This window comes from Thermothelomyces thermophilus, chromosome 1 (assembly GCF_000226095.1).
Source record: "Thermothelomyces thermophilus ATCC 42464 chromosome 1, complete sequence".
NCBI lineage: Eukaryota > Fungi > Ascomycota > Sordariomycetes > Sordariales > Chaetomiaceae > Thermothelomyces > Thermothelomyces thermophilus.
Window position 1 is genome coordinate 8,889,866 of NC_016472.1, and position 23,278 is coordinate 8,913,143.

Genomic DNA, 23,278 nt, shown 5'->3' on the forward strand with positions numbered 1-23,278 from the left:
GGCGGCGACCGTTACCTGGCGATGATGTGGTGCGCACAAAGCCGTCAGGGGGATGGATGCGGGACGCAGAGAGAGTAGTCCTGAAAGTGCGACCCCGGTTCCGCGATCAAAAATTGGAATGAGTTGTATATGCTGATGCTGACGAGAATGATCCAGTTCGTAGGGAGGATCATCTGCTTCAATGGCGTCCGGGTTGAGAAGAGCAAACCTACCTCCCCCCGTCCCCCGGGGGCCCCCGAGATCCGATCGCCGCCAAGAAACAACCAGGAAGGCTCAGTGGCCGTTGCGCCCGGCCACTTGGAGTGAGTGGATCCGTCGTGCCTCACTAGTTATCCTCTTCAACGCCACTGTTGCCGCGCCACAGTGGCAGTAGCAGTACTGTACGTACTCCGTACAGAGCTTTGCATACTAAACACTTAGACTCTCACTCAAAGTCCTTACCACAGCTGCTGCTCCTCGAAGGAGATAATCCCTGGAAAGGGAGCTCAATTTATGTTCCCGAATGCGCCAGCCCCATCTCATAGCCGCTCCTTGAAGAGGACGTAGTCGTCCGAATACGTACACACACGCGCGCGCACACACACACACAGAGAGAGATACCTACAGACATAACCAGCTCCCAGGTATTCTGTAAGGAGACTCCACAGTCCCCTGCGTCGACGTTCATGCGGCTCTCCTCGCTTCGTCCGATACCTGATCCCGAGGGGCGCATGCCTCTCCTCTTCTCAACCAACCCCAGTGGATTCAAGCTCCTATGCTCTGCAGCTGGGCGGTAGGCGTAGTATCAAGATCGGCATAGTGCAACACCAGTTCTCGCTGTCAAACATGTGAGCAAATGGAAATTTCAAAAAATTTATATTCCGCCCGGAGCGATTGATTCATCACATACCCTCTCCTTGCGCCAGTTGGCCGTGTCCCAGACGATGTAATACCCGCGCTCGTGAGCAGGACCCAAGGACTGGGGCACCATGACGTCGTCTTTAGTCAGCCACATCTGCATCTTCTTGTGCCACCGCCAGTTGCGGTTATTGAGCTCGATCGCGGCCATTTGCTGCTTAATATCCCGCGGGCAGCTGTAGAAGATCCACATCAACGTCTCCTCGTTGAAGCTCGAGATCTTGGCCTCGATCGGCTGGACGTTCTTCACTTGGTAGCAGTCAGGAAGACGGAACTTGGGCACCGGCGACCGCGGCGGAGCATCTTCGTAGAGCGAGTAGACCTTCGCTGACAACAGGCTGAAAAAACCAGTTAGCGGCTGCATCTAAGGTTCCCTCCGACGAGGTGAGCTCATACTCTGTCGAGCGCATGTCCACCCCCAGCGACGCCGGGTCGAGCCCGCACGTCAGCGCATTGTAATCGGGGAAATTATTCATCAACGTCCGGAGCCCCTTCAGGCCCCATTTATCGATGGGTGCCATCCCCTCTAGAGGATCTTGCACCTGGCTGGCAGAACCCTTCTCCTCCTCTTTGCCCTTTCCTGTCGGAGGGTCATTGCCGATCGCGCCGTGAGGGTTTTTCCCGGCTACCGCGCCTGCCGAATCCTCGCGATATCCAGTCCCCTTCTGGCGCGACTCATCCTCGGCCGGACTACGTGAGTCCTGTGGTCGCGCTATCGCGGACGGTGAGCGAACGTCCGCGGCCCTCGACGTCGCAGACAGCGCGTTCAGCAGACCGTTTCCTGCCCGATTCGCGTGCATCGCGGACCCGGAAGCCGAGCCCTGGGAGCCAAACCCCAAGCTTGACATCAGGTTACCTCCTCGCTCCTGCCCGCCCATCTCTCCGTTTGCGCTCCGGTTCAGCGGCGGAAAATCGTCGGCTACACCAGACTGCCCTTGAGCTGCTTGGGACCCGGTCCCTTGGTTCCCGTATCTATATGAGCTCTGAGCCGAAGCCAAACGCGAGGCGAACATATCGTCTTGCTGATTCTGCTGCGACGAGATTGGAGTCCCCCCTCCCCGATGGACGCCCGCACCAAGATTCCGGGGACCTTGCGCAGACCACATGGACGACTGGTTTGCCGAGTTGAGCTGGTTTGAATTGGATAACGTTGGAAACTCTCTGCAGAGGCAGTTAACTAGTCAGCTATGCTTTCACCTGAGAAAATTCACGGACGCAGATTGGGGCATGTTCCCGAGAGAACCGAAGTAGAGGCAGATCCGTAGTACCCCTTCAGAATCGAAGCGTAGGGAAGCCCTTCCGCTAGTCTCTGGGGCTCCTCGGCGAGGCTTGCTTCCTTCGGTTTGAGAGAAAGCTTAGGTTTGTCGCGCCGAGGCGTGGCCATTTCTAGCATTGGGTGGTTTCTCGATGAGAGCCAGCCCAGACGAACTCGGAAGTGGTCGCGTCAAGCCCAGAGCGGAACGGCGAGGCAAGCGAGTTGGGAATATTCCGTCTTGTTTTTGCGCGAAGATGGCCCCGAGAGAGCCCGCTTCGAAAAGAAAAGAAAAAAAAAGCAGCGGAGTAAATGACGCGCCGGGGAAAGAATCCCAACGCTGCAGAATGCGCCAGAAAAAGCGACCGCCGCAGACAAGGTTTGCGAGAGGGACCCGGAAGATTTGTGCGAAAAGCTCCGGGACTGGGCACAAGCAACACCATCGCAAATGAAAGAAAGAATGTTGACTTACGCTAGGTCAAGTGGCGTTGCCGGCTGTGACCCCGTCAGGCTCTGCGCGAAGCTAACGTTTCCTCCTAGTGGTCTCGCCGCGCCCGGGGGCACACTTGCGCTCCCCCCCATAGGCATGCCACCGCCGAAACCCCATCCTGCCGCGTTCCCGACCGGCCCTAGAGCCCCGTCGTGTTAACCATCGCGCACCTCGAGAGCGTCGGAAGCGGTTTAGCGCCGCAGCGCTTCCCGCAGCGCTTCCTCACCTATCTTTCCGTTCGGTAACCTGTTCGAGACGGCCCGGCCGGATTGCTGTTGTTGCTGTTGCTGGCCTGCGAACCCATTGGGCATGCCGCGAAGCGCCTGTGGTACACCCCCTATCATCGCGTGCGCGTCAGCATATTCTCCTCCGGGGTACTCGACAATGGTGACGATAGCAGCAGTGGGGTGGATGCTCGGTGACGGGAGCGCTGTTCGAGAGGACTCTGCGACATCCGGCTCGCCCAACCGCGCCTTGAACCAGAATCCGACCCATCTCTGCGGAAAAGGGTTCGGTTGCCCGAGTTATTCGGCCAGTTCTCACGGCTCAAGGGCAGAATAGGCCTTTTAGCATCCTCGGAGTCCCAACCTCCCCTCTCCCCCCCCCCTCTCCCCCCACCCCCCAAAGCTGCGGCTCTGTAAGAGGTGCTCCTTGAGTGCACCTCTGTACCCAGAACCCCGACTCCCTTCCAGGCCAAACAGTCATCCCATCCTCAGCGCCCCCGAATGCCCGCTCGATGCGGCAGAGGGTCTCATGCAGGATATGTGAAGGCCGGGAACGGGCCAAGCAGCGGGGCACAAGAGGGACCGGGAAGGTCGAGTCGGGAAAAAAAAAAAAGGACGGGCGCAGCACCACCATACCTGGTCGGTTCATGATTGACGCTAGCTCGGCGGTCTTCTCGTTCGTTCGGCAGTTTCGGTCGTCGTTTCTCGTATGGCCTCGTGTGTCTCGTTCGGGGACTGTGGGATCGAAGATGGTGGGACCTGTTCGAGATGGAGTTCAGCGTCGTGTGGGCCACAAACACTGCTCGATTCCAAGGCTGGCTGGCACCTGCCGCTAACATCATTACACTAGCGGCGAGGTGTGGGGTCCGTGCGCCAACGTAGCACTGAACCGGAACGGAGGTTATCCGTACTGTACCTGAGCGACCTTTTCGTGAGTTTCGTTCTCCATGTTTAGCATTTCTCGCCGCGTCTGCTTTGTTCGGGTGAGGTTTGCTTCGCCGCTTTGGTCAGAGCGGATGATGTGTCAAATACTTATCACGAGGGTTTATCATCCTGCAGGATGTATGTCCGTACAATCGAGATAATCCGGGGCCGATAAATCGTCGGATGTCTAGATATCTATCTACGGCCGCATGCATATATACTAGTATATATATATATATGCGTGTGTGTGTGTATGTACATAATGCCCCCGGGTCGCCTGCCACACACCCCCGTCTCCTCAGAAACTATGTTGGCCTTGCCTTTCCGATTGACTGCTCTATGCTTTTCTGGAAGTCGAACGCGTCCAGATGGCGCCCAATTAGAATCATCTTGCCTGCCCTTGAAGGGGGCGAATCAGGCGGTTGTGAAGGGCTGTCAAAAATGTCGAAGATCTCGCGCACTCCCTGGATGATCTTTTCCTTTCCGCTATCGGTAAAGAAGCGGCCCTTCAGTCGATGGATATCGTACGCGGGGCCGCCTGTCGGCTCGTGGCCGGGGAGGACGTTTTCCCACAGCACTGAGCGCAACCACGCATCGAGCGCCGATTGTTGTTCCTCGGTCAGCTCTGGGAGCAGGATCGAAATGGTCGAGATGGTCTACACAGATCAGCTCACCGGATGATCAAGTCGGACTCCGATTGAGCACCCACCTTGTCGATGTGACTGTGGCCGAGTCCTGGACGGTCGAGACCATCAACAGTGTCGTAGGCGTGCAAGTCGAGCAGGAACCCTTCGAGCTTCGGCACGACACTCTGGGTCGTGGTGAAGACCTTGGCCAGCCCGTTGATGGACTCGATCCTATCCTTCACGGCCTGCAGCTCCTGCTCGCTCACCAGGTCGGACTTGTTAATGATTATGACATCGGCGTGGGAGATCTGTACATGGGCGGTTGTCATGACCGGCCCATGCGCATCTTCGCCATCCTCGTGGCCCTCGACTTTCCCTGCGGGGTCGTCCAGGCTACGGAGGATGTTCTTGGCGTCGACGAGGGTTACGATGCCATCCAGGTAGATGGTGCTGCCGAGCCCGTCGTCCATCCAGAACATGGGGGCAATGTTCCCAGGGTCTGCAAGACCTGTGGTCTCGAGGAGGATGTAGTCAAACTTGCCCTTCTTTTCCATCAGCGACTCGATGGCGTTCGCTCCGGTATCCCTGACAAGCCGCGTCAACGCTCGTCGTCCAGCCATCGTAATAACACCGGGACTCACTTGACCGAGCAACATATACAGCCGTTGCCCACGTCCATCCACTCTTCGACCGACTCGCCGTCCTTGTTGATGGTCAAGGACTTTTCAATATCCAGCGCTTTTAGTCCCGTCACGTCAGCCGGCAGCAACCCGACCTGGCATGGGCATTGACGTACAGTCCCCAAACTCTAGAAAACCTGCGGTCAGCCATCTGATACTTTCTGCTGGCACAAACAGAGGCTGACCTCACCATTCATAATGACCGCGATTTTTTTGCCATGCTCGGCGGTCAGGATGTAGTTTAATAGCGTCGTCTTTCCCGCACCGAGGTATCCTAGTTCCAATTAAACACTGGATCCCACATGCAGCAATGGGGAAACAAGAAAAGGACTTGAGATACACACCAGTAATTAGCGTGATGGGTACTTTTACTGGCTTTTCCTCGGGCTCCAGATCTGTGCCGGTAGAGACCAGCTCCGGTGGTGCGTCGTCATCCAAGTCCATTTTTTTCCGTTGAAAAGAAAAATGTTTCGTTCTCTAGATGTCAACTCCTCGTACTCCAACAGAAGATAGAGAATGAGAGTATTGGGTTATGGCTTGCCCAGGCCCTGTCCTCGAAGTTTTTTTTTTAACTTGTCACAAATGTTGGCAGTTACATGTAAGTACGGAGTAGTAGTGAAGCCAAATCGCGGGGTACCAGATTATCAGGTCCCCGCCGAGTTTGCGGAATGCTTGTAACCACTCCGTACTGTACTGTACAGTACCACTATGGATAGTTACTGCGTAACATAACGAAACGGGATTACCATGCGCCTAAACTCGACAAGGGTGCGCCCACCAACCAGGGGTAGTGTTGCTGGCAAGCTGCAGCTAGCTCCAGCACAACCTCCTATTCAACAAGCGCCCTAAAACTGAACACTTACGAACAGATTGTACTGTACAACACCAACCACTTCTTTTTCCGGCGCATCCCGACTGCGCAATCTTGGAGATCCCGGCGCTCGGAGAAGATAGTTCACCGCAGATTTTGGGAGGAGCTATTGCATGCGCACGTCGGGCGACTGATCCGCAACGATCGACTGTCCCTGGTCGACCACGGGAATCACAGTCAGCCTCAGGAGCGCAACAGGCACAGCGGGTATCGACACTTCAAAGCCTGCAAGTTGTCATTGCGGCCTTCCGCTGGACGCCCGTCGGACCTCAAAACGCCATGTCGCTGCCACCGAGCTCGCCCCGGCTGCCTAGCCCCCCACCACCGGCCGAGATTCAAATCGGACCCAAATCGCCGCTTATGGGCGCCAACGCAGCACGCCAGACGACGCAGATGGAACAGACGGCCATCGACGTCAACGCAAAACGGCGCAGTCATCGAGGCACAAAGGCGGCCGATATGGCCGCGGGGCCGCCCCTGGTACCGTTGCACGAGGTAGGAATTTTATAACCCTTCCCGGATCGGTGGTGGGCGGCCGGAGTTGACCAGGCGCGCAATCTCCTTACAGCTCGACTCGGCCTTTCAGCTTCAGGAACACCTGGCAGCCCTGCACTACCACCACACCGCGAGCCACACGACGCCAATCAACCGCGACACAGCAGAACTTCTCGCCACTCCGCCGGCCGGCGTCGACAAGACGCTGTGGCTGTACGAGCTCTGCCGCTTTCTCATCGCCCAGTGCAACAGCTTGATCGTCGGCTTCCTCTTCGACACGCCCCCGTGCAGCGCCGCCACCTGCCCCGAGATGCGAGCCGGCGAATGGCAGTTTCTGTGTGCCGTGCACGACGCCCCCAAGAGCTGCTGCGCCATCGACTACTGCTGCCACACGCTCGACTGGGCCACCAACGTCGTGACGAACCCCAAGATCTTCCCCAGTCGCTTCGTCGTGGACGCGCACGACAGCAACACGGCCGTCAAGAACCTGATCAACATCTTCCGCCGCCTGCACCGCATCTTCGCCCACGCCTGGTTTCAGCATCGCGGCGTGTTTTGGTCCGTCGAGAGCCAGAGCGGTCTTTACGTCTTCTTCAAGACCGTGTGCGACATCTACGATCTCTTGCCCGCCGAGAACTACAAGTTACCACCGGAAGCCGAGGGCCTGGACGACGGCAACCTGGGCGTTGGTGAACCCGGAGACAGGAGCGACAGGAAGCAGCAACAGCACCACCACCAACCGATGGGGAACATCTCCATCGCGAAGCCGCCCGCTCGTCGGGGTATTGAAGACGGCGACTACTCCGGCGTGAACAGGACCAACACGAGGAGACACATTAAGAGTAGTCCCTCGACAGGGAGCGCAGTCACCACCGTCCCCGAGGCAGACGAGGATGACAGCTCCGACCTGTCCCACAGGCTACGGGGGATGCGGATATCTGGGCCTTCTGGCCCCCAGGCAGTGCCCGAGGAGGACAGGGAATCCGCCAACATTCCGGTAGTAGTGGAGCACAGGCCGCACCTGGCAACCTCCGAGCAGCCGAACCGGCCATCCAGTGTAGTCCCCCCGCCGGGGACGGCAGCGGGGCCCGATAGCGAGCCGGAGCCGAAGCCTGCGCCAGGATCCGAGGTCACGAAGCAGGCAGCGGCCGAGCCGGAAGCCCCGGTCCAAACCCAGAGCGCAGCGGAACCGGAGACTCGTCCCGGACCCGAACCCCAAAAAACTGAGCAGGAATCGGGGCAACAAGACTCCAAGCCTGCGTCAAAGACAAAGGAGTCGCAGCCCCTCGCTCCAGTCCCTGACGAGCAGCAGCAGCAGGAGCAGGAACTCGAAGCCCAACCAGGTGTGACGGCCACCGCTGAGGGGGACGCCGAGGCAATGGAGACTGAACAACAAGAGGTTGAAGACCAAGAGGCAGCACCAGTACTAGCAGCAGGAGCATCCACCGACGGAAGCGGCGGCGGCGGCGGCGGCGGCGGCGGCGGCGGCGGCGAAGCGATCCCCGCGTCATCTTCCGCCGTGGCACCTTCCGACACGGAGGCGGCCGCAGAAGAGACGCCGGAGGAGAAACCAGGGGAGACACCGGCGCCAGAAGCGGGGCAGGAAGCGGCGGCCGGAGGGGAGGAGCCGCAGGCTGCTGCTGCTGCCGCCGCCGCCGCCGCCGCCGCTCCCCCCGTCCAGGAGGAGAAGAAGGATTCATCAGAAGAAGAGTCGGCGGGGTCTAGCGGGTCTGAGTCGAAAGCTGGAAGGGTAGAGGAAGAAGACAAGGACGGCCGAGGAGGAGGAGGGGCGAGCGAGGCGGGGGCAGGGGATGAGAAAGGGGAAACCGCCGCCGAGGAGAAAACCGCAGATGCCTGAAGAAGTATTTTTTTTCCGGGGGGGGGGGGGATGGAGCTGTTCGGTTTCATGATGGGTGTTCCTGTTGCTGATCAATAATACTCCCCCCCCCCCCCCCCCCCAACGTGCTCGCGCTGTGTTACCATTCCCGTTCTGTAGCTTGTGTATGATTGTGATTATATCGGGATTATAATTTGGTTTGTCGAGTGGTACCCTCTTCGCGCCTCTCCTCTCCTCTCTTTCCTCTACGAAGTAGCAACGAGACAAAACCGACAATAAAAAGGACGAGGGCGTGTCCCCCGTAACTACTGAGTTGCGTGTGTCTTGAGAGCGGATGTAGAAGAAAGCCGAAAGACATTGGTGAGAACATGGTGTGCTTTTTGGGTGTCTGCGACGGTTGCTCACTCATGGAAAATGCAACGCACAGTTGGGGGTGATGCTCTCTCGTACCCCGATCATGTCCATTTTCCTTGTCCTATCACCTCTCTTCGACCATGCTATATCCAATACAAACCGCGGCTCTTCATCTCATCCCAGGTATACATTATGTACATGTATTAGTTTGTGTGTGTGTATGTGCCTCTCTTCTTCCTGTTGTGGCGCCTAAGGGCGTTAAACTCCATGTCTTTGATGGTGGTTTGGTGTCTTGTGTGTTTGTGTGTGTGTGCGCGTGCGTGCGCAACCCAACTTTGAACTTTGAACGAAAATAGATACCATGATTAAGCAATGATTAAGTGTACGTGTAGGTCCTCTGAATATGCTTCCCCAAAATTAAAAAAAAAAAAATTTAAAAAAATGGCGGGTACTGTGTACATATGTGAAAGGTCTGCTTTGCCTCCCTAAGGGAGAGAGGATAGGTGGGGGAATAAAAATGCGAGTAAATACACAATTCGAAGGAAGACGATTTCCGAAATTAAGGATTAGGTGCCAGGGGAGAAAAGGGGACAGTGGCGAGCTTGAAGCGCGGAAGACGGCGAGGTCGATTTGGAGGTCGTGGAAGTTGAAGTCCGTCGTGGGCAGCCTCGGTCTAGGAGATAGCCGCATTACGAATGTGAAGAGGGAGAGGAGCAACAAAGACCACCCAGGCTTGGTAAGCGGCTCCAAATTCCGGTCACCCCGGCCATCGAGTGGTGGCGTGGTTGTTTGTATAGTGTAGTGTAGTGTGGTGTAGTGTACACGTGTAAGTGAATCCGTAGTGCGTGTGCAAGGAGACTTGGTGCTGGGCCAGTCGAGAATGGCGGCGGCGCATCACGAGCCAAGATTCCTCGCGGAATCGGGGCCGCGTGGGGACCCGGTTTATCCGATGAAGGGGTGTTGAGGTTCTCGGCCGGGCGAGGTGCAGGAGCCAACGACCAGGGGGAGGTGATGTGGGGTGAGCAGGAGATTCCCCCCCCCCCCCCCCCCGGGGGGCCCGAAGGTGTGTTTCAGATCATCTAAAACGGATCGAGGGTGATCCAAGCGTCCGCCCCTGCATTAGCATCGAGGTTCTAGCGTCGCAGGACCGCATTATCGGGTCTCAGGAAATTGTCCAGGGGACTGGGCTCGCGCCAGGAGGAGCAGCATCATGAGCCGCCTGGAACTCGCAATGTCAACTCATGCCGTTACCGCTAATCCGGTCGACGTTCCACGAGGCCGGAGTTCCGCCCTTGTGCCTTCCCATCGGTCGTCGTCGTTCCGTTTCGTAATACGCCCCGGATGACACGAAGCGATCGAATAGGGTGTTCGAATCGGAAGGGCCCGGAGCCCTTCAGAAATCCGGAATATGTTGCCCTCTCTTCCCCTCGTCGTCGTCATCGTCGTTCGCATTAGCCGACCGACCCCGAACCGGAAACTGTGCCCTGGCCCTCGTTGGGTATAATGTCCCCCCTTGTTCAGGAAACCGAGGGTTTCGTCTCCGCACTCGTCTGCGCGCCGTCGTCGCCCTTGGTGTGCTCTTCCCCCACCTGCATCCTTGCAAAGTTTTGTTGAATTTGCTGCAGACTCTCCCTCTGAGTCGATAACGCCATGGCGTTTCGCTCGTCCGCGATGGCCCGGATGTTCTGCAGCAAGGGCGTAAAGCCTTCGTCGTTCGGGAGCCACCACCGAATACAGCTCTCGTCGTTGAACAGCTCGGCCATGCGCGTACGCATTGTGATGGGGGATATGTATCTGTAACTCGATTGTTAGCCGTGATCTTCCCGACGTAGCAGCTCGAACCTAAATTGCTGGGACGAGGTATGCCCTCGCCCACTACTTTGTTCGGTTGTGTTTTGTGTATCCGGGGAAACCATTTGTTTCTTCTAGCGAAGAGCGAACGTACCCTATGGACTCGAGCATAGCAAACTTCCTCCTAATCCACATGTGGTGCTTCGCATCTCGTGGTAGGTAGAGCGCCGCGATGGCGAGCGGGGATTGCAGCACGGTCAGGCTTCCTGCCGGGCTGTGAGGCCACAGTTCCACTGCTTCAAAGATCTGACAGATGGCACGCGCATGCTCCGTCAGCCTGGCCCGATCCTGCTCCGACAATTTCACGGCATCTTGACTCGCGTGCATGAGCGAGATCGAGTGGTATTCGCACGCCATCAGGGTCGAGGCGAAGAGCGGCGGGCGAAACAAGACTGCGGGCGCAAAAGGATTGACAATGTCGTCGGGACCGGGGGTCGGGTCTCCGGGGAAGTCGTTCACAAGATAGGCAGCGTCTTGCAGGGCAGGGTCCCAGGAACTCTTCCACTCCTCCCAGACGGCAGACAACCTGCGATGCTCGGCAACGTACTCCTCCCTCGTCACCTCCTGCTTCGCGCCTTGGGCGAAGAGATGCGACATCTCCTGGGAGAGCTGCCGCATTCGCGCCGCACAAGCCTCCGTCTTCCAGGCCAGGTTCTGAGTCTCTTCTGCTGCCCGCGACTCGTAGAAGTCCACCGGGGCCGCGAACCACTCTCGGGACAAGGAGGTTTTGAAACCGCCCATGATGCTGATGAAGACGTCGAATCGAGCGTACCACATCAGAGCCGCGCGCCCGACGGGTGTTTGCATCACCGTCTGCGGCGTGAACAGCTTCGAGAATACCTCGTATGCTGCTTTCTGGTGGCCCATCAGGTTGACCCAATCGCCCAAGTACTCCTTTTATTGTTTTCGATGGTGAGCATGCTTACCCGTTTTGGCAAGTATCCAAGGGAGGGGGGGGGGGGCCTTGTCACGTACCTCGATCGTGGCAAGCTGCAGTATCGTCAAGAGCGTTCCAACCGTGTGCATCTCCTTCTTCATGCATTCCAGGAGCAGGGTAACGCTCCGGCTATAATACTGCAGAAACTCGTTGATCTTGCCGCTTGGATTTCTCATCGAGTGATGATACGCCGAAAAGCCAACCAAGGCGTAGAGCAGCGCTTCGTCGCGCAGAGCCAAGCTCGTCAAGATTGACCGGAAGAAGTCGTCGGCGTCGTTCACGGCGCAGTAGTGGTAGTGCGTAATGTTCTCGTAGAAGTAACCGAGGTAGAACTGTAGCTCGCGAGGGAGGAACGCCCAGTCGGGACGGGACGGCGTTGTCACCGTGGGCACATCGGGGAATGGCGATTTGGCGGGCGTCTGGGCACCGATGACACCAGATGACAAGGCCGGCGACTCGCTCTTGTTCCCCTCGTACGAAGGCGTCTCCGACCCCTGACGATTCCCGGAAAAGACACGTGGGCGGCCGAAGGAGGATGTGGTGCTTGATCTCTTCCGGAGGGGGAAGTTCGGGGCCGACGTTTGTGAGGTCGCGCTCTCGGGCTCTTCCTCGTCCTCGTCCATGATAGGATCTAGCCTGGTGTCCTGTTCGGGCTCGTCATCGTCTTCGCCGTCGCGGGAAGAACTCGGGCTCGGCTGTTGACTTGCTCCGGCCGTGTTCTTGGTCCCAGAAGCCCCGGAGCCCTTCGGCGGCGGGGGTTCCGGGTAGTTACATTCCCGCTTTCCCTTCCTACATCCTGTGCCCGGGTTAGTTAGCGACGGTGCCCGCGGCAGCTCTGACTCTCAGACTGAACACCTACGTTCGCAGATCGGGCGGGCTTCGTCGCACTAGAACCCGGTTAGGAGGAGCCTGCTAGGGAGACAAACTGCGGGTCAATACCTTCACGCGCCGGCTGCGGCAAGTGTAGCAGCCAGATCTTGTGCGGCGATGTTTAATGTGGTCTGAACCAGGGGCTGACTTCCTCCTGCTCCTCTGCATCTTCGGCGCACTGAACATGACAGGTTCCGGAAAGCCGGTGAAGTATCCCAGGCTCTGATAAGGGTGAGGTGCTGGTGCCGGTGCCATCGAGAGAAGCTGTGGTTGAGGTAGTTGCCCGGAGCTGTTGAGCTGGTTGTGGTTTGGCTGGCCCCCCAAGCCAACCATGGAGGATAAAAAGCGATGATAATAGTCGCCCATCGCGGGTATCTCCACGCCCGCCTTCCTGTGTCCGGTCCGTCTGGTAATGTCAAAGATATCTCCAACATAGATCGTCAGGCGGATGGAGTGTGGAAGGTCTGGCGAGTCTGATCGTCGCACGAGGGCGTCTAGATAGATATGTGCCTGGCGGGCGATGCAGGCCAGTCGACACAGGTAGGGCTGGCCAGCGATTCAAGGGCTGTTTAATCTCCCCCCAATTCAGATTTTCGAGGCCAGCAGCTCCCCTCTCGAAGTACGAGGTAAAGAAACTCGAGCAGAGACCCACGAGAAGCGAATAACAACGAGACTTGAGCCAAGCTGAAGAAAAATGGGCCCCTGTCAGATGCTGGCGTTCAGTGCTAAAATCGACCCTCTCGGCCGTATACGATTATAGAAACATACCCGGTCAATAGGGGATGCTGGTATAGGAGAAGGTGAACGAGGAGGGGGGGGGGGTGTGACCTGGGTAGATGATGAGAAGTCTTTCACGCCCCAGAGATAGTTGGACGGGCAGGCTCAGAAGCGCCGAGCGGAGTGAGGAGGGTGGCTGTAGTGTACTGTACCGGGGTGGCCAGCGTCACACTGGGTGGTGCTGGATCTCCGCACAACGTGGGTAAGATGGGACCCAGTACAAGCTACAAAGCGGCAAGCCCCCCTTACTCCGTAGAGCTGGGGTGTTTTGCTCCGGAGTCCTGCGTGGAACAAGGGGTTGGACCGATCGCTGTCAGGTCTGCTAATCTTCTGGCTGCCAAAGAGCCGGCGCTTTGGGGTCGATGGAGTGGGCTGCTGGCGAGTGGGACGACAGAAACGTGATCTGCTGAGAGGCCGGTTGTTTCTTGGTATTGAAACTGGGTATGCGGGTGGGATACCACTAATGGCCGAACAGTCGTTGGTTTAGATGGATACAGCCAAGATGGCCCTATCCAAGAAGCCTGGAAACTCGCCCCTCAGGAGGGACGGGAAGCGTCCAACTCAGGGCGGAAAGAGCCGCGGTTGACCCGATCGGTGCTGGTTCAGAGGAGCGTTGGAGAGCTCTGGCTCAGCGAGTTCCTTCCCAGTACAAGGGTGGCGAATGGCGACGGGCGGTGTCCTCGTGCTGCCAAGACGAATCCTCAACTCTCGGTGCGGGATGTTACCGTCCCCTGATGAACGGGGAACAGGGTACTACTAGGGTACACGGAGTTTCGAAGAATATCTTGCCCGCTGACTGGACAACAGCCACGCCTGCCGGTGATGTCCTGGGATGGATTGCGCGGCGCGAACCCGTGGGCGGTTACGAGTTATAGACCACGGGCGTATATCATCGCGGAAAAGACCGAAGGAAGCCCTGACGGGGGTGTGGTGACGGACAACTCGTAGAGTGTGACGGTGGCCCGGGTCGCTGGTGCTGAACGAGTGCTTTTAGGAATAGGGCGAGCCCTCAAGTTGCATAATTATGCCTGGTGCTGAAAAAGATATTCCTTACGAGATCTTTTAAAGGATATGTAGTACTTGTAAAAAATGATAAACTAGGGCGGCACCATAGAGCTCAAGCATAGTCGTCAGTTGGGATCACATTGTCCCGGCTCTCAGGAGGGGGGCATACCTATCGTCCAGGGTCAGCTTGGCCCCGCCTGGCCCAGGAGGCGTGTGTGTTAGCGCTGGGAGGGGTGTGTCAGGTATTGGAGAGAAAAAAAGGGGGGGGACCCCTGGTTGGAGGCGCGAGTTATCGTGTACTCGGCGCGTCTCTTGATGTATGTACTGTGGTATGTACCTGACGACAGGGATCCTTTCTTTGGCCGTTGCCAAAACCCTGGGGAGACATTTTTGCCGGCCAAAAAAAGAAGCCAACCCAGAGAACCCGGTGGAGTATGGATACCAACCGCTCGGTTTGCGAGACTCGGACGTCTCTCCGGCTCTCGAGTGAATTGGCTAACCCAAAGCCACAAAATGCATAGCAGTGTTCGATGCTTTGTATCGAGGCTCTCAGAGGTCTTCTTGTGCATTTCGTTGAGAATCTAGCCCCGGCGTGTCTTGGTCCGAATCCTCTTTGTTGTTCGTCTGCTACCGCAGGGCACATTGAGCTGGTCTGTGGCGGGCTGGATGGCGCTCTCTCCTTCCCCCCTGAGAACTGAATTCCGGTGGACGGCGGCAGAGATCCCCGCAGATGGTGTGGGCTACACTAGTGTACGGAGTACACAGTAGTCTGCTAGCTCAGTTCGTCTGACAAGGATAATCAAAGCCGATGCGGCCGAGTCAATCGAGAAGAGAGCAGCAACGCAACACATTTGCAAAGCCATCTCAACTTCTCGGGGCCTCAACCTAGGCTCAACTTGGTAGTATGTATGCATGTACTCCGTACATACACGGCGAAAGAAGGCATCGAGCCAGACAACCGTCAGGAGAGCAGTATAACTATACGGAGCGCCCCTTCAGTGGCAGGACTCGGGCCAGCTTTCGATGCTGCAAGAGCAGCCAGATCCGCGTTGGCCGGGCGTCATATTACCATCTCCCACCCTCGAAGCTGGCAGTTCATCTGATGTGCTGCAGTGCGTCAACTCTGTTCCACAACGACCGTTGGTACCTGGCAGGGATGCCGGGTTCTCTCACCACAATACAACTCCAAATACGCTAGGAGTAGATGCAGCGTGCTGTGTAGCGTAAAGTAGTTCGACTGCGCTCGGGCCAGCAAGTGGGCTCCACGCCAACGTCTCGCTCCACCATGGCGCCATTGTGGTGGAGCCTTGTGCCTGACCGAGACATGCTCCCGAGACATCCAGCATGGAAGCCATGTGTCTTTTTTGCTAGTGTCGTTCTGCCGCGGGCTACCGTACTGTGTATGTACTCTCGTGGATACACAGTAACTTGCGCAGCCAACCTGTCATCAGCTTCCTATCCTTTCCGAAAGAGGTAGCAATAGGTTTGGCGCGCACGGCCCTGCGGCCAAGCGCCGCCATCTTGTCTCGCAGCATGGTTTGGGTCACAACCATGCAGCTGGAAAGCGCGCCAATCCACATGCAGCTAACCCTATGCAGGGCCCGCGAATATCGGCCCTGCACTCCCCAAATCTTGCCGGGGTGCGAGTCCGCTATCCAGAAGGTTTGTTGGCGATGGGCCGTCGCGCCGCGGTACACCCCGTCGTGGTGGAGCCAAGTCCGATGCAGAGTTGTTCGAGATGTGAAGATGTACTATAGCAGTGGAGGAAGAGGTGCCCGCAACAACCGTTTCGCCGACGGCGTGCTGTTACGCAGTCTGAAGAGTCATGTGCGTATGTACTCCGTACAGTACTCCGTACTTGTACGTACATATGCCGGCAGTCTGCCAATTTCGCGGGCATGTGAACTTGCTAGTCCTGAAAACGCGCAGAAGGTCGTGAGGGCATGCCAGCCCCATGCTGTGTGGCTTAGACTTCCGCGTCGAGGTTTGTTATTACTTCGTAAACCCGCGAGATGTGGTGTGGGGGGTTTGAGGGAAACATCGGCTTGTTGCTGCTGGTGACTGGGTTGACGATAACAGTGAATCGAGGCGCAGTCGGTGGTGTGAACGCAAAGAATCAGGAATCAGACACACCTCGGACCTGGTAGTTACAATGGTAGTATGGCCCACTCCCCCCGACTGGCTCGTAAGTTGCAATGCGTCCTGCGTGATGGCATTCCACGGCTGCAAGTGCCGGTTGACAAATAAGACTGGCTACAACAAGCCAGGGGAATTGGGATGTGGATGCAAGATCGATCACCTCGGTCTGGGGTTGATAGCGCCGTGCCTCTTGCGAGTGAATTGAGCTGAACGGCGTGCATGGGCTCTGCAATTTTGATTGACCTCGGAGGGATTGCAGAAACTTGATTGATCTCGGAGGGATTGCAGAAACCAGCAAGTCGACAGCTCCTCCCCAGTCAGGAAAATTGTGTACTGTGTAAACCAACGAGTTGGGAGACAGCAAGCTCCATCCCCGGAAGGAGCTCTCTAGGGCCTTGCCTATAAGTGATGCAATTAATGCCGCCACGAGCAAGATATACTGGACAGGAAATCACACTATTAGCGCCGCGCATGCGCATGCAATGTTCAGTACCCACCCTGCCTGGCTCCGTATGTACCGTATGTACCAGCACTACTCCATACTGCGTATGTATGTACATACATACATACATCCTAACGTTATACACTACTAGTGTAGACTATTGTAAGGCACCTGCCCTGAGAGGACGAGAATGATATTTGGCACGTGCAATCGGCTCTTCCTCCGAGCCTCCTTGCCAATCACTGTCCCCCGCTTGCGCTACTTTAGCGTTCCCCAAGAATCCCCGTCGGCCGGGCGAGATGCCTGCCATCCGGTTTATCGCTGCGGGCTGCAGATTTCTCGTCAGTCATTTACTGTTCGTCACCGTTTTCCGGCCAGATACATTAATTAGAGCAGAGGCGTCACCAAAAGACGTTGCATCGGAGACCCATGCGGCGGAAGGGCCTCAGCCCGTCTTTACCCAAAGTGGCCTCGCCCGCGGGAGGGAGGCTTGCATCCCGGCGCGACAAGATATGGCTTTTTTTTCTCTCCCGGACAAGTACATGTTTTTGGCGAAGTGCCGAATAACTACACTACTTCGTACACGTACCCGCCTGCTCGGAAATGACCCCGAACCACGTGAATAAGTCCCATTGCGCTCCGTTACGCTAGAGCTTCTAGAAAGCCTCGGGAGAACAGATCGATCAAGATGAATATTGGCTGCTGGGAATGAGCCAAGTTCATGCAACGCCAAACCCGGAGTAATGATCTTCGGAATGGTGGAGGCTCCCGACGGGCCCACGCGCGCCACCCACGGCCCAACTTCCTCCAACGGGGAGGAGCGGAGCGGCTGTGCCACTACAACGGCCCGGCTGCCAGGGGAGGGTGGATTCACTAGCGGCATCTTAAACTGACGGTTGCATGATGAATCTAGCAGGGCTTCATCGCTCAGCCCCGACGGGGCAGCACTCGACTCCGCCAAACCATTCTCACCGTCTCACCAAGCTCTCGACGAGGCAGTTGTCAACACGAGCAATTCGGTACACAGTCATTTGACAGCTACCGCCGCCCGCCTGCTCGGCACTCTTGCCGCGCCGCATGTGATCAGCGGAGGGGCAGGGGTTGCGTTGCTAATTGCAATTTCGTCTCGCTCCGCCGTCAAAAATATTCCATCCCGCCAGGGACCCTGCGTCCGCTAACTTGCACACCCCTGGCCCCCCGTGATTACACAAGAATAGTAAGCATTTACCATACGTCATTCTTGATGAATGCCACATGCCACTGGTTCCGTCTAACCGCAAGCTGGTTAGTTAACAAGAGAACAGGTCCAACTTCCCTACTACTTGTACACTCCGAAGGTCACTTGTGCCGAGGCTCCCGAACTGGTCGCCGTATCTGGGGAAGGTCAGGAATGCATCTGGCAGAATGCGCCCAGCTGGGATGATCCTGAGTTCAACTTTCCTGTCCGTTTCTAATGTATACCTGAGATGAGGTCGAAACCGGAGAGCTTTCCGCTCCGTGGCCTTCCTTCAAGTGGGCGAACGGCAGTCGGCAATGCCGACACAGCACAAGATTGGCGCTCACAGACATGGCGGATGGATGTTATGAAGAGCCGGGCCGCCATGACCAGCCGCTCACTATGGCCTTTACCAGGTGCCCGTGACGCGCTGTGTCTCCAGATTCCGGCGGAAGGGCGACCTTGCATTCAGTCGCTCAGGAATAACCCGAGCAGGAAACAGCAAAGGCCAGATGGCGCATTGCTACTACGCAGCACACGACACAGCATGTCCCAAGGGTATGCAAGGTTGGCCCCGGCAGCATACGCGAACGTCAGGGTCCGTATGTGTCAAACGCAGTGGCAAGCTCGAGTGAGCATCCGAGAGAGGCTTGTAGCAGGTGGCTTGAAGGTCTAAAAGGCACCTTATTGAACTATCTATGTACAAAGGAAAACACGAGTAATATTTACAGACAAAGGAAATGGCCAAAGCGTTCGTGAGCGTACCGCGCGCTGTGGCTAGCGTGTGGCTAGTGCTTTAGAAGCTCCAGCGCTTCTGACAGTACGGATTACTGTGTATGCTTCGCCAATCCCTGGCTACCTGGGGGCTCGAGAGACTGAATGAAATTGGGGCACAACCGAAGCATCGTTGGCCCTGTGGCTCGTCTCTCGGCAACTAGGCCGAACGCTCCATCCATGGGCCTAGAATACACAAAACCCACATTCAAATGTCATGTGGGCGGATCCAGCGCCGGTCAAGCGGCACATGTGTCTCTGGTAACCAAAGAAACATCACCTTCCTTGCTCTAGAAATCAGAGGCAAGCGAGATATGGATCCCCATTTCGGATCTTGACAGCCTCAATATTTCCCAACTCCCAGCAGCCGGAGATCATCTCACCAATGTGGTATCACGGGTGTAGCTCATGGGGATTCTACACTAGCTGCGCTTACCTAGTTAAGTTACTACCATGGTACATCACATGCAGTTGTATTGCACTTGTCACAGTACGCTCATCGTCGGTGTCTCCGCAATATGTACGGATTCCATGACCAGGAAGATGGCGGGGAAGAGGCTGCAATGTATTCCGTAGTTGTACGGAGTCCTCCCCACGGGCGCAACTAAAGGTAGTTACCTCCCCATTGGGAATGCGGTTGCAGCTCGACTGTTCTCCCCCAATTGTCTGATTCCCAAACGACGGCTGTTACACAGCATCGACCTCCGTTCCAGTGCATCCCTCTGTCACATTGCCCAAAGAAGTGCAGCGCATGGGGTGCGCGGGAAGGGGCAAGCTTGATATCGCGCGCCCAAAAAAGCAAAAAGTGATTAACGACGCCACCATGACCACCCATTGACTAGAGTCTGGGAGTCAATTGGGGTCTCTATCCCATCCACTCGGCAATTGGATGCTCTATCCAAACAAACCATGACAAGTAAGGTAGTTTTCCCCCGGGGGGCGGGCGGAGGGGGCGGCTTCTTGACGGGCTTCCGTCCCACCGCTCGCAGCTTCGCATCTTCGGCACGGGATCCCGAACGCAGCGCTTGGGGGATACGCGGGTTCCGACCAGGTGAGGAACGGCCCACTAGTTAATCAGAGTACACTAAAGAGCGCCAATAGCCCCGCCTAGTTCTGGACGATCACACGCGGGCAGCAAATCGGTTCGTTTGCAGAAATAAAAAAGCAAACAAGAAACTGTGGTCCTAGCCGTTCTGTCAAGATGCCAGATCGAAATTTTGCGGGACCCGTCCGCCGGAATTTCTCGAAGGGTTGGTTGGCTAGTGTACGGAGAAGGTTTCTTTTGCTTTCCCCCCCCCTCATTCTTTTTGGCTTTATTTATACATACAATAGTGTACACTACGCGTACACGAACGCACACTTACATGGTTTTGAATTGACGAGGAGGTTCAGATGCCGCGATTGCGGATCTTCCCTCCTTGCAACGGTTTCTCCGTGTTCTATACTACTCTGTACATACATTGATCAACATCTTTGGCTTGGTCTGATATTGTTGACAATGTATTTTTCTCCTTGTGCCCAGGCTACTCCGTACTCTGCAAAGCTTGTCTTCAGAGACGAGCCTAGACCAAACGTTTTCTTTTCTTCAAAAAAAACATAAAATAAAAAATAAATAAATAAAAGAATACAACGCCATGAGGTTGTGCTTGGGAAGTATCTCTCTATGGGCTTCGTGCTGCTCACAGAGTCATCAATCAAGCCCCGTTTGGTTGTGCTCCCCCAAGCCCGGGAGTCTCTAGGTCACCTTGTAGCTTGCGTACACGTCATTTTTTTCGAGAGTATTGACCAAAGGAAGGAACGCTACGTGCCTACATGCGGGCTTTTTCGATGTCTTGCCAATTGGCTGCACAGTGCCTGTAAATGTACGGATCACATATATCTCGCTGCTCGCTGTTTGCTTTTTCGCACCAACAATGAAACGACAACACGCTGCGCGCATCCTTGCAACGGATTTTCCCAACCACCTCATCCGATGGCCTATCTAACTTTACACTGCAAAAGAACGGATGGTGTCTTATAGCTGCTTGCGCGACGCAAACTCGCCGAAACGCACATACTCGAATGAAATATCCGTACGATGCTGTCATTTACGCGCAGACGTCGCGCCGATCACAAGCATTAGATGGGGAATCGATCCATATCCATACTCTGGATGTATGTATATGCATACATACAGGGTAAGTAAAATATTGCGCTGTTAAGGTACGGGATATACTAAAACTACATAGGTATTCTCCGTCGCGGTCTACACTACGGAGTAGGCTGTTTCAAAAAGGATCTGAAACACCACGCTAGTACGGAGTACTAGTAATTATTAATATGTGCACCCGACGCGGATTACTGTACGGACTACACTACACTACACTACCCCATGCGCACTGTTTCAGCCTCTTGCCAACCACCTGCCGCTCTCGGCCGGCCGCCACTCGACCCTGAATGGTGTAGATACATACATACTACAGACACACATAGGTGCATACAGTACGGGATACGACTGCTGCGGTAAAAAAAAAAAAAAAAAAAAAAAAAAAAAAAAAAAAAAAAAAAAAAAACTCTTGCAGCAAGCAACATTGGGACCGGTAGATCGGCAGATCGGCAATGGACGGGAGCGCGGCAGGAAACGGCTCGGCCGGATTCGCCCTCCTTTTCACCCTCTTTGCCTTCTTTCTCCCCATCCTCTTCTACTTCCCGCCCGTGCCCCCCTCCAAGCGCGATGCGCTCCTGGAAACACATTCCCCGGTCGGCCTCGGGCCATCATCAGCATCCGGGCTGCCGGGGAAGCGGACGACGAGGACGAGGACGGGCCGCGGTGCCGCCGAGGACGACGCCGAGGGTGACGCCAAGGGCGGCGGCGGCCCCAGAATCCGCAGCCTCTGGATCTACCCGCTCAAGTCGTGCAGGGGCATCGAGGTGCGCCAGAGCAAGGTGCTGCCGACGGGGCTCGAGTTCGACCGTCTGTACGCCTTAGCCCAGCTCAAAGAGAGCCCGTCGTCGCCCTCCCCGTCGGCGGCCGGGAGGGGCGAGAAGGCGAGCGAGACGAAAGGGGAGCGCCGCCGCTCGTGGCACTTCATCACCCAGCGCCAGTTCCCCTTGCTCGCCACCGTCGAGGTCGACCTCTTCGTCCCCGACGCGGCCAAGCGGCGGCCCCGCGCCGGGCAGCAGCAGCAGCAGCAGCAGCCACCGTCGTCGGACGCCCCGGACGCCCCGGACGCCCCCTTCCTCCTCGTCCGCTTTCCCTGGCGGGAGCCCGGCCTGCTCGGGCTGGTGTTCGGCCACCTCGGGGCCAAGCTGGCGCGGGGCTGGCGCGCCCGGCCGGAGAAGGAGTTCGTGCTGCCCGTGGCCTTCCCCTCGCCGGCCGAGGCGGAGGCGCGCGGCTACGCCTACGAGGATCTGACCATCTGGCGCGACACCGTGCCCGCCCTCAACATGACCGCCGACCTTGCCCCGGAGCTGGCCCGCTACCTCGGCGTGGCCGGGCCCCTCGGCCTCTTCCGCGTCGACCCCGCCCGGCCGAGGGAGGTCTACCGTTGCGCACCGTCCCGGCAGGCCGCCGGCTACCAACCCGTGACCGGGTTCCAGGATGCGGTCAGTGATTGCTCTTCTTTTTCTTCTCTTCCGAAGACAAAAAAAAAACCTGGTAGCTCCGTTGGCTGACTGAGTGGTTTGCTTGCAGTATCCCCTGCATCTCCTGAATCTGGCGAGCGTGCGGGATTTGGATGCCAAGGTCGACAAGGACGAGGACTTCCGGGAGCTGGACCCCAGGAGGTTCCGGGCCAATATCATAGGTGGGTTGTTGTCTTCCTTTTCTCCTCCGGATTGTACGAAAAGGAAAACGGAGAGCGAGTGGTGTCGTGACCCCGACAAGCTCTTCTCTCTCCCCTCTTCTTCGTATGACCGATAGAGCGTCTCGCTTCACGATGACTTACTGGTAAATTAAACCGACAGTGGACGGCGACGAGTCCCCGTACGACGAGGAGAGTTGGAAGAAGATCCGGTTCAAGCCCGGGCCCGAGAGCAAGCGTGGCGCTTCGACTTTTCACGTCTCTTGTCGAACGGTTCGGTAAGGCATTCCACCATTTCTTTTTCCCCAAATCCTATCTTCATCGTCTGTGGCGCTGACACTCCCCGCCCCCTCCGCAAGCTGCAAGATGCCCAACGTTGACCAGGACACCGGGTATCGGCATCCCGTCCAACCAGACAAAGCCCTGAGGAAGTTCAGGGAGGTAGACGCGGGCGCTAAACATATGGGGTGCCTGGGAATGCAACTCACCCCTCTGTTCCCCAGGACTGACGCGCCGGAAAGCATGGAGAGTTGGGTCGAGGTTGGTATGTCGGTTGAGGTGCTGGAACGTGGTGACCATCTGTATATTCCACAATAGCCCCGGTGTCCCAACGCCCTGGCAGAAGGGAGAACAGGGGCCAGGACATCTGGAAAGTGTACGCAATATTGTATGGTTTACTGGGGAGGAGACACTGTAGAATAGATCAAAATCGAGGACATAAAGTGGCTGAGGCGGTTGTAATAGACCAAAGAAATACACTCGATAAAGAAAAAAAAAAAGGAAAACAACATATCAATCAGCCGGCCGACCGACCGCACTTCTCGTGTTCAGGAGG

General features: G+C 56.6%; 5 protein-coding genes across 5 annotated transcripts; 2 read left to right on the forward strand and 3 right to left on the reverse strand.

Moving 5' to 3' along the window:
• Positions 1–470: 470 nt before the first annotated feature.
• On the reverse strand, positions 471–5,537 carry MYCTH_2132689 (uncharacterized protein; the record flags this gene model as incomplete). Its single annotated transcript, XM_003660486.1, has 11 exons — positions 471–816; positions 890–1,235; positions 1,294–2,058; positions 2,622–2,778; positions 2,866–3,136; positions 4,249–4,443; positions 4,497–4,998; positions 5,055–5,151; positions 5,210–5,221; positions 5,284–5,367; positions 5,438–5,537. 11 exons carry the CDS (start codon positions 5,535–5,537, stop codon positions 745–747), a joined length of 2,601 nt encoding a protein of 866 aa, XP_003660534.1. The 3' UTR covers positions 471–744.
• A 706-nt stretch (positions 5,538–6,243) lies between these two features.
• On the forward strand, positions 6,244–8,608 carry MYCTH_89669 (uncharacterized protein; the record flags this gene model as incomplete). The annotated part of the gene is made up of 3 exons (XM_003660487.1): positions 6,244–6,459; positions 6,533–7,802; positions 8,580–8,608. 3 exons carry the CDS (start codon positions 6,244–6,246, stop codon positions 8,606–8,608), a joined length of 1,515 nt encoding a protein of 504 aa, XP_003660535.1.
• A 1,086-nt stretch (positions 8,609–9,694) lies between these two features.
• Positions 9,695–10,451, reverse strand: MYCTH_2298968 (uncharacterized protein). The gene has a single exon (XM_003660488.1). It carries the CDS (start codon positions 10,423–10,425, stop codon positions 10,168–10,170), a length of 258 nt encoding a protein of 85 aa, XP_003660536.1. The 5' UTR covers positions 10,426–10,451; the 3' UTR covers positions 9,695–10,167.
• Position 10,452: 1 nt separating this feature from the next.
• On the reverse strand, positions 10,453–12,983 carry MYCTH_2298970 (uncharacterized protein). The gene is made up of 4 exons (XM_003660489.1): positions 12,378–12,983; positions 12,298–12,325; positions 11,477–12,234; positions 10,453–11,395 (listed from the first exon to the last, which is right to left on the reverse strand). The coding sequence occupies exons 1-4, from the start codon at positions 12,639–12,641 to the stop codon at positions 10,526–10,528; spliced, it is 1,920 nt and encodes a 639-aa protein (XP_003660537.1). The 5' UTR covers positions 12,642–12,983; the 3' UTR covers positions 10,453–10,525.
• An 8,115-nt stretch (positions 12,984–21,098) lies between these two features.
• MYCTH_2298973 (uncharacterized protein) lies at positions 21,099–23,236 on the forward strand. The gene is made up of 4 exons (XM_003660490.1): positions 21,099–22,246; positions 22,335–22,446; positions 22,607–22,721; positions 22,803–23,236. Exons 1-4 carry the CDS (start codon positions 21,260–21,262, stop codon positions 23,038–23,040), a joined length of 1,452 nt encoding a protein of 483 aa, XP_003660538.1. The 5' UTR covers positions 21,099–21,259; the 3' UTR covers positions 23,041–23,236.
• Positions 23,237–23,278: the final 42 nt, after the last annotated feature.

Coding starts and splice junctions, on each gene's coding strand:
- MYCTH_2298973 (XM_003660490.1), top strand. CDS start 21,260: ATGGACGGGAGCGCGGCAGGAAACGGCTCGGCCGGATTCGCCCTCCTT. Junction 22,447..22,606: donor GTTCCGGGCCAATATCATAG/GTGGGTTGTTGT, acceptor TTAAACCGACAG/TGGACGGCGACGAGTCCCCG. Junction 22,722..22,802: donor GTCTCTTGTCGAACGGTTCG/GTAAGGCATTCC, acceptor CCCCTCCGCAAG/CTGCAAGATGCCCAACGTTG.
- MYCTH_2298968 (XM_003660488.1), bottom strand. CDS start 10,425: ATGCGTACGCGCATGGCCGAGCTGTTCAACGACGAGAGCTGTATTCGG.
- MYCTH_2298970 (XM_003660489.1), bottom strand. CDS start 12,641: ATGGTTGGCTTGGGGGGCCAGCCAAACCACAACCAGCTCAACAGCTCC. Junction 12,326..12,377: donor GCCGCAGCCGGCGCGTGAAG/GTATTGACCCGC, acceptor ACCGGGTTCTAG/TGCGACGAAGCCCGCCCGAT. Junction 12,235..12,297: donor AGCCCGCCCGATCTGCGAAC/GTAGGTGTTCAG, acceptor ACCCGGGCACAG/GATGTAGGAAGGGAAAGCGG.